The sequence below is a fragment of the Gastrolobium bilobum genome, unplaced genomic scaffold, assembly GCF_033153095.1.
Source record: "Gastrolobium bilobum isolate Gb01-03AN ecotype WA unplaced genomic scaffold, APGP_CSIRO_Gbil_v1 utg8741, whole genome shotgun sequence".
NCBI classification, from domain to species: Eukaryota; Viridiplantae; Streptophyta; class Magnoliopsida; order Fabales; family Fabaceae; genus Gastrolobium; species Gastrolobium bilobum.
The window spans coordinates 168,629-177,830 of record NW_026896285.1 but is presented as its reverse complement, the minus strand read 5'-3'; the positions used below and the strand labels follow the sequence as shown (position 1 = coordinate 177,830).

Genomic DNA, 9,202 nt, shown 5'->3' with positions numbered 1-9,202 from the left:
ACAAGTTTCAGTGTAAATTTTAACAATAGAAAAGTAAGTTCACTAAACAGAATTTTGAAAAAATAAAACTAACTATTTGATGAACAAAAATAGTAGGTTTTTGAAGAATTTTATCGGTAATAAATTTGCAGGTTCATTGTTAAAATTTGTACAAAAAATTATCATTTAAACTAAGCAATTCTTTTTAAAACTCAAGTCCTCCCTTGTTCTTAAGCCTGCCCACTAATTATTTTAATGGCACAATGTTCTATAAAAATGAAAGCTTTACAATGGCTTAGGTAAAATAAATTGAACATTTCTATTTTTCAACTTTTTGTCTACATTTTTTGAGACTTTTAGATTCATTACTTCCTTACCGACTATCATTGTAGGGAAGAAAAAAAGGCTTAGTTGGCAAAGGATTCAACCTTGCAATCATATTACATTTATAATCTGATGTGTATTTGAACTTCTGACCTGAACTAAAACTGATATTTTGAGATTATGAAAAAAAAACAAAAAAATGAATAAAATATAATACCATAATGTATTTAGTACATTACTTATGTCTCTCTTTTCTTGATAATTTTTCTCATTTTACAATTTTCTCAAAGAAAAAGGTAAAAATAGAAAAATGTGTTAGCAGGAATCTTGCTCTAGCTTTTGGACTTGAACAAGCCGAGACCCAAAACTCTCTTCATCTTCCTGAAGATACCAGAGTTCTTCGTTGATGATCCTTTGGTGGGCAATGCCGAAGCTAGGTCTCCTGCAAACAATTTCTCAGACTATAGCATACCAATAATAATGTGCATTGAATTAATATGACACCTTGGTTCAAAAGATATATAAAGACATTTTCAGGTGCCCTATTGCTGTGTTTTATTTAGTGGATTACAGAAAAGGATGATAATAGAAAATATGAAGAATTACTGACAATGATGAACTGCGAATTTCTTAAAAGGCACAATCAAGACACAGAAAGATTCTGTTATAAATTTTATTTAACGCTCTTGAATAAGAAAAACCTACTACTATGATAGTAGTTCTTATAATATCTTATAATCAAAATCCCTCCTAGTTAATTAAAGGTAATAGAAGTAAAGAAACATATAAATATAATAAACAACATTCATTCATTTTTAACAAGTATTATGCTCGATTAAGAGAAGAAAAGACTAATAAATAAAATTAACTAAATTATTATCTTCTTAATTACTGGGAGTGCAGAGGGGAAAAAAAGTAGTAAAAATAACTCAACTTCCACATTAATCTTACTACGAAATATTTATTATTCTATACAGAAAATGAATTCTACAATAGAACGTGATAAAGTTGACCCTATCAATGTACTTAAAAAAAAGTTGACCCCTATCACTATTGTTATTTATCCTTTTTTAAAATTTGACCTAGAACTATAAAAGGATAGGATATTATGCCAAATTTTTCCATGTCTATTCTATCTACCCCTCTTCAACACCGTTAGATCATAATCTGAAGAGGAAAGAGAAAAAATGAAGGTTAGTTAAGACTGTGATCTAATGGTATTGGAGAGGAGTAGGTAGAGTAACGATGAAAAAAGATATGCATAATATCCTATCCCAACTATCAATACAAGTTTAGTTAATTTTAGCATGTGAGAAAGACATTCATTGGTATTTTATTAGATGCGAACACTTAGGGTAAACAAAAAAGAGTTTTTATGAATATTGATAATTAATAAATGGACAGTAATAAATAATGTTTAAGAGAATACTAGCCTAATTATAGCATAAATCTTCCTTAAAACGATTATAGCATTAATTTAGCTCTAGAAGCACATGGTTTTGTTATTTGTAATTGTAATGACTAGTAATGCCAAAACAGAATCAGGCTCAAGACTCTCCTGCTCATCATTAATGAACAGTTTCTAAGTCAAAACCTCGATCCTCATCATATATTTAAGAATCATACAACAAAATTGACGAACATGATGGAATCTTATCCGTTTCTGTAAGTAACAATCTATCGATTCAATTCACAAACCAGTAATACAAAACAACTTAAATTAAATACCTGTACCCTCAGGCACATTATAAGGAGAAGGTGCCTCGGAGCTTATTAAGAGATAAGGTTTCCTTGCCCAGTACTCTTGGAACCTCTGTTTCGCATACTCCTTGTAGTCAAAGTCGATTTTGTTTACTTGTGCCTGAACAAGGTAATCAAAAGATAAGGCAATAAAGAATAAAATTCCTACACCTATTACTACTGTGTATATGGTATACGTTGGACTCCTTATTCACATATACATTGGACTTCTAATAGTGAATAAGGAGAAGTTTTCATATATGCTCATGGAGTACGAAATCTGTGCAGCTCAGATAGGAGAAGCACTTAAAAACTCAAATGCAGTACATGTACGGCCCACGTCTGATCTGCACAAAGTGCAAGTATTTCTTGTCACGATGCCCATTTGGATAGGACTTTCAACACCCAAAAGTGCTTGTCTCATGAAAAACACTTTTTAGAGAAGCTAAGAAGTATAAGCTGCTTTGAACTTTAATTCTAAAAAGGCTCAAATTTTAAATTTTTCAAAAAATAAAATATAAGCTTTCTTTAAACCGAAAGCACTTTGTATAGGAGACGCCTAACATTAAAAATTTAGAAAGAAAATATGCTCTATGAACCAGAAAAATACATATTATTTAGAAGGACCCTTATGGCTAATTTGCTATTTAGTTCAAAAGTTTAGTCATTACAAAAATATTTATTCGGAAAGGTCATAGCATTATGGTCAACCTATTTGTGTCAATAATGAAACTCCAGTTTGGTCATCGATCCATAAATATAACAACTTTTATTCCCCAATCCACAAAAACTTATGGGTAAAAGGAATAATATGTTTCCATAATGACACTACTGAAACATATGTTACAGGCATACAAGGAAGTCCGCAACCAGAAGACAAAGGAAAGCATAATGATTCCAATGTCCCAAAATAAGGGCAGAAGTTGAAGATTTGATGGGTTCATTGAGACCGAGAAAAGTTACATAAATACTTTTAGATTAAAACAAAGAAAAACATGGGTGAAAACAACCCTCTTGGCTTCCAGAGGGATGCCCCTTCCATAAAATGAAACACTGGATTTCTAGAACTCAGCACTACTGTTTTCTTAGTAGCCCAATGTTTCTGTTTATGGAAATGGTGCACAAAATCAGGTATATTGAATAGCTTCTCCCTCTCCAATAGGACTCAGTGACACCCATCCTAGAGTGACTAGGAGCTTTGATATAAAATAACTAAATCTAAAGTGAGAAAGTTAAGATACCGAAATTATTCCCCAAACGCCCCAGAATAGGTGATTTGCAAGTGTATACTTCTCAACTTCTTGAAGTAGCTGCTCCACTTCACTTTCACTAGGTTGCTCACCTGTGCTCAAGTCCCATAATTTCAGGAACACATTATGATAATTCCAATTCTTAAGATGATGCATGCTCACATAGGTGATGAAAACAAGGGTATATTGATGATTGATCTGCACTATTTGTTTAATTTAGACCATACAACTTGGTTGTTCCAAGCAGATCATCAATGTCAGTAAATTGTAAGCAAACACCAATTCCTCTTTTACACTAGAAGATGAATCTATGTTAAATAAAAAATAAGACAACCATGCAATAAAATCTTCTAACAATATAGAGATTTTTAAAGAAATCCATTACCGGAGGAACTCAAATATGCCTTCACAAATCTTTGACGCTCCTCAAAATCTGTCAAGACAACCCAGCCAAACCAAAGTCTCTTTTATGGACATAATAAAATGAATGACTGAGAATAAACTCAAAAAGCCACATAATCTCTTACCAGGATATTTATTGTAGTCCAGAATATGAGGCTCATCTGTATGATAGTTAGCAGCCATCTCACAGAAGTGGTTTGCTATATCATATGCTACAGGGTTATAACTGGCATATTCATAGTCCTGTTACAAAAGGTGGCATTAAATAATACTTGCTGGCTATGATCCATTGATCTCTTGAGACATGTAATTTTGGCAAAATATAACTAACTAAAGATCAACTAGATGATTATGAGTACTTCAGTTTCTCATCCTTTTAGCCATGTTCAAAATAAATAAAACAAACAAAGAAGAAGAAAGGTGATCGCATCCAAGACCTCATCATTCACAATCTTTTCTTCTTATCACATCTGTCATCAATCAAATAGATTCCCTTATCTCTCAAGATTTCCTTGCTTTTAAAATTTTAATTTAACCTTAAAATGTAGAATACAGTTTTAGCAAGAAACCAACAACGTTCATCAAGCTATAATTAAGACAACTCAAAAGTCTCATACCCACATTCCTGCCAGAAATATAAAAAGGTTTATTCTTTTATAATGATTTTATTTTGGTTTTTTGGGTCAGGGCTGTGTAAGCCAAAATGGGGTGGGGAGCGGAGTGCAGGTTTGATGGTCTTAAAATATAATCAATCACTTTTAAGACATACATCAGAGCCTTCTGTAGCTGGTCTTTTTACAAATATAATTTTTCTCTAAATTTTGGTACAATTAAATTCAAGGGGGAAATAGGGTCGCGACTTTTAATAGTAAATTTAAGTTGCAACTACTAAGGGAAAAATCTATTTATCAATATATAAGAAAAAATTGATATCACCGGCAACTCTGTTATGATAGAAATAGAACTAAAGCAGATCCTATGGAAAATTAAATATTATAATGGTTCCCCACAAAGGTGTTAGCAACAAAATCATGATTTCACCAACTAGCACAAAGAGAAACTCACTATTATGGTCACAGAATTGGCCTCTTCATCAAGCATTATGTTACCATATTGTAAATCATTGTGGCAAAATCCTATCTGTTGGTGTGCGCCTGATAGTTCCTTTTCCAAAATAGAGATTTCCTTGTCAATTGTGTCCAAATAAAAGGCTTCAACTTCTTTAGGGGAAGACATACGTTTGGCCTCACTAAGCCAATTTCTGAAGCATTGAAATAAAAAGATTAGAGAAAAGATCAGTGTGTATTTAAAATATGGAAGTGTTGAAATAAAATTATTTGAATGAAGTTTATATAAGGAAGATATATAAATGGTCTCTTTTCACATAAATAAATTTTTCTCCAATACATTTTTAAGGGTGAAGTTCGGATGGGTGTTCAGAAAGCACATACCGCAATGTATCCCAAAGATGGACTTTCTTTTCACCAGGCATGTCTAGATCATGGAACTCCTTCAATTTGGCCGCTATAAGTACAGAAATAGACGGATCGCGTAGATCAGAAGCTGATAATGTCTGATAAATTCACAATGGAATGTATGAGCACATCAAGTTCATAAATTGTATAGAGCTTGATCAAAAAAAGCAATGCCTAAATTTTACAAATCATTTATATAGCAGGACGAATAATGAAAAATGTAGGTAGTTTGAAGTAACATTAGTTGTATAATGCATCATGTCTACAGTTTACATACATGAACCAGATAATAACAATTTGCTCAAAGGTAGTTTGAGTAGTATCAATATTAAGATGAAAAATAAAAAAGGAAAGATAAGATTACCCGTGCATGGATAAACTCTTCAACACGGCCATTTGTAAACCGTCCTAGCAGACGAGGTCCCTGCCCATTCTTTGACATGAATTCAAATGTCCGGATCTCATCACCCCTATCAAAGAAAACATCCACACCCTCACCATAGATTCTAAGTACAACTTTTCGTGAGGATTCCCCTGCTGTAGTTGGCCACTTTATCTGGAATACTTCATTCGTCATTGCCCCCTTGAGAGGGATCACCTGCAATGCATTTGCATCAAGTACATTTTCCCATTTACCTGCCAATGATTTTAGTATCTCCTTTGCTTCTTCGGGAAGGCGATCTACTTTGTTGTTTACAGGGGTTTCGACAGCATCTTCTTCATCTTCTATGAGACTTTCTTCAGCATCTTCTTCGTCATTTACAGGATCTTCTGTCGCATCTGCTTGTTTGCTTAAAGGATTTTCTACACCACCTGCTTTGTCGTTTAGAGCATTTTCTGACGTACCTGCTTTGTCATTTATAGCATTTTCTGCAGCACCTGATTTGTCGTTTACAGGATTCTCTGCAGCTCCTGCAGCATGGTAAATTTCAGGATTTTCTGCACAACCTGCTTGGTCGTTTGCAGAATTTTCTGTACTGCTTGCTTGGTGGTTTGCTGCACTACGTGCTTGGTCATTTACAGGATTTTCTGCAACATATACTTGGTCATTCACAGGATTTTCTGCACCACCTGCTTGGTCATTTACAGGATTTTCTGCACCACCTGCTTGGTCATTTACAGGATTTTCTGCAACATCTGCTTGGTCATTCACAGGAATTTCAGCACTACCAGAATGTTCATGTACAGGATTTTTTGCAACATCTACTAGGTCATTCACTACATTTTCTGCACCACTGGCTTGGTTGTTTACAGGATTTACTGCACCATCTAATTGGTAATTTGCAGTATCATCTGCACCACCTGCTTGGTCGTTTACAGGATTCACAGCACCATCTGATTGGTCATTTGCAGGATCTTCTGCACCACCTGCTTGGTCATTTACCGGATTTACTGCACCATCTGATTGGCCATTTGCAGGATCTTCTACACCACCTGCTTGGTCGTTTACAGGATTTACAGCACTATCTGATTGGTCATGTGCAGGATTTTCTGCACCACCTGCTTCATCGCTTACAGGATTTTCTGCACCACCTGCTTTGTTGATTACAGGATTATCTGCAGAATCCGCTTTGACATTTATAGGATTTTCTATAGCACCTTTGTCTTTTATAGGATTTTCTGTAGCACCTTCTTTGTCATTTATAAGATTTCCTGTAGCACCTGTGCTGTGGTTTACAGGATTTTCAGCAACACCTGGTGTGTTGTTTACTAGATCTTCAGCTGCACTCATTGCCAAAGACTCCAAACCTCCAAGTAGAGAAAGGATTTACTGAAAAAATAAGGCCTCCTTTATTTATATCATCAAGACATGGATAAGCAAGGATAATACCAAGAAAAGAAGACGACAAAACCATTCAACTCATCAAAATGATATCCAAGATGTTATTGGTCACAACTACAATTTAACATGGTGCAGTGGTGTCCCTCTCCCTCCTTCCAAGAGTAAATAGACACAGTTGAGAGAGAAATCATATATTGTCAGATAAGTATTTCATTCAAGAGCATCATCAAGGAACAATTGTGATGCACTTACAGTTGGCCCATTGCACATGGCCCAACCATTGATTCAGGAAGCCCAGAGTCAACCAGAATTGTGGCCCAATAAATATGGTCCAATTGTTAAAAGAAGTAGTAATTTGAAATATAACAAATTACAATCAAATCCAAGTCCAAAAGAAACAGCAGATATGATTGCAATTTGTTTGACAAAAAAAGGGAAAGCAACACATTTGGCATGATTTAATTGTAATTATTTATTTATTTTTAGAGGTTAATTACCATTATATTTATTTTAGGAGGTTTTATTATTTTTAGGATTTTAGATTTTGATTTTTGGATCAATTTGTAATTAGTCTATAAAAGGGTGCTTAACACCCTTATTTTAGGAGATGAATTTTGTTATTTTGACAATTAAAAATTGAGAACAGGAGGGTTACTCTTTTATCGTATCCCAATTTTCTGTTCAGCCATCTTTCCTATGCGCTTTCGGCATCAAGTTGACTACTCTTTCCGAGTCATGTAAATCAGAAATTCCTAAGATTAGTCAGCAATAAAATTGGTAAACAAAAAGGCCAGTATCTTATTATTTTCCGTGTAGAAAACATGTCAAAAAGAAAGGCCTAAATTGTATAATACTCATTCCAAGGATAATAAACATAAAATAAGAGAGATAAGGATTGGGGGAAGAATCAAGAGAAACTTCGAACTCTATTCATGAAAAGAGAAATTAGAACTTTGAACCCGATACCGGAATAGATAAGGACATGCAGTAACCAATCAAAATCGCTAGAAAACCAGACATCAAACTGGTAAACCAAGACAACATGAAATTAATCAAGTTTCGAGAAGCCCATCAAAATCATTTCTTTCCAACCTATTTCTTAGCGTTCAAACAACTCCCCTATTGAACACACCATGCAGTTTCTCTCATCATCTTTCTCATTGAAGAGGGCGTGAAGATTGCTGGAGATTAATCTGAACTAAAACCAAAATAATCTCTATTCAAACCAATTTCTCCCATCCAAACAATTCCATACCGAGCATAACGTTTCATCACTTCCTTAATTCCACAACAATCCATTCTCCTCAGGACCCAAATGATTAAAACACAATAATAAAAACAAAACACTCGAAAAATAATCATAACTGCATTCCAACTTTATGACGCATCAAAATCATTTTCTGACAACAATTCTCTTCCAAAACAAACAAAAGACAGATTCCAAACACCACAAAAACAGATAAACTCGCGACATCGCATGGAATGAACAAAAAACATAAAAAAAAAATTAAGAATTAGAAAAACACCAACCTCAACTGATAATTTTATCGCGCATCCAACACGCAAAGAATCTGGAGCAATAATGAACGGAAGACTCGGAGAAGAACCGCGAGGCGGCGGCCGGAGATATCTCCGCCGGCGAGGAATCAGCTCAGAAAGATTGCGTAGTTTAGAGAGAGAGAGAGCAGAGAGAGAATAACGGTAAAGAGATTTTGGGGAAATGGGTTTTATATATAGAAAGGGTTTTTTTTAACACAGCCATTGACAAAGGGTGAATTCCTACAACAATTTCGTTTTGGATACTCTTGAATTTTGGAAATTTGGTTATAATTAGACTGTTGCTTTCTAAAATTAAGTTTTTCTACCAAAAATAAGTAATAAATTTGTTACCAAAAAATAGATAAAAAAAATTCTAGAAATTATCCTGTAAGTTTTGAAAATAGTTATATTAATTATTGATGCCATCAGTATAAAGTATAAACTAAAAAAATAATAATAATTTAACTATCCAAATACATATTTTGAAAAAATGGGAAACTGTCATATAGGAATAAAAAGTTTTACTCCTCATTCATACAATTAATTTTCATGTCCTTCACAAATATAATTTATTAAATCATATTCATTAATTAATTTCAAATTTTTTATAAATTATAGTGATTAGATGCACACGGAAATCAATGGTAAAAATAAAGAGTGAAACATTTTATTCTTCGATTGGAATCAAATGATTACTCCCCTTTAAAAAT

General features: G+C 33.8%; 1 protein-coding gene across 2 annotated transcripts; it reads right to left on the bottom strand.

The window, feature by feature from the left end:
* Positions 1–522: 522 nt before the first annotated feature.
* On the bottom strand, positions 523–8,622 carry LOC133298626 (probable choline kinase 2). Of its 2 annotated transcripts, XM_061497957.1 has the most exons (11): positions 6,833–6,902; positions 6,176–6,307; positions 5,981–6,049; positions 5,535–5,941; positions 5,147–5,268; positions 4,761–4,956; positions 3,821–3,938; positions 3,679–3,726; positions 3,285–3,385; positions 2,032–2,164; positions 523–745 (listed from the first exon to the last, which is right to left on the bottom strand). In XM_061497957.1, the coding sequence occupies exons 1-11, from the start codon at positions 6,900–6,902 to the stop codon at positions 636–638; spliced, it is 1,506 nt and encodes a 501-aa protein (XP_061353941.1). In that variant the 3' UTR covers positions 523–635. The 2 variants fall into 2 exon arrangements, with proteins under 2 accessions (XP_061353941.1, XP_061353940.1); XM_061497956.1 differs by adding an exon at positions 8,484–8,622 and having other exon boundaries at positions 5,535–6,941.
* Between the last annotated feature and the right edge of the window lie 580 nt (positions 8,623–9,202).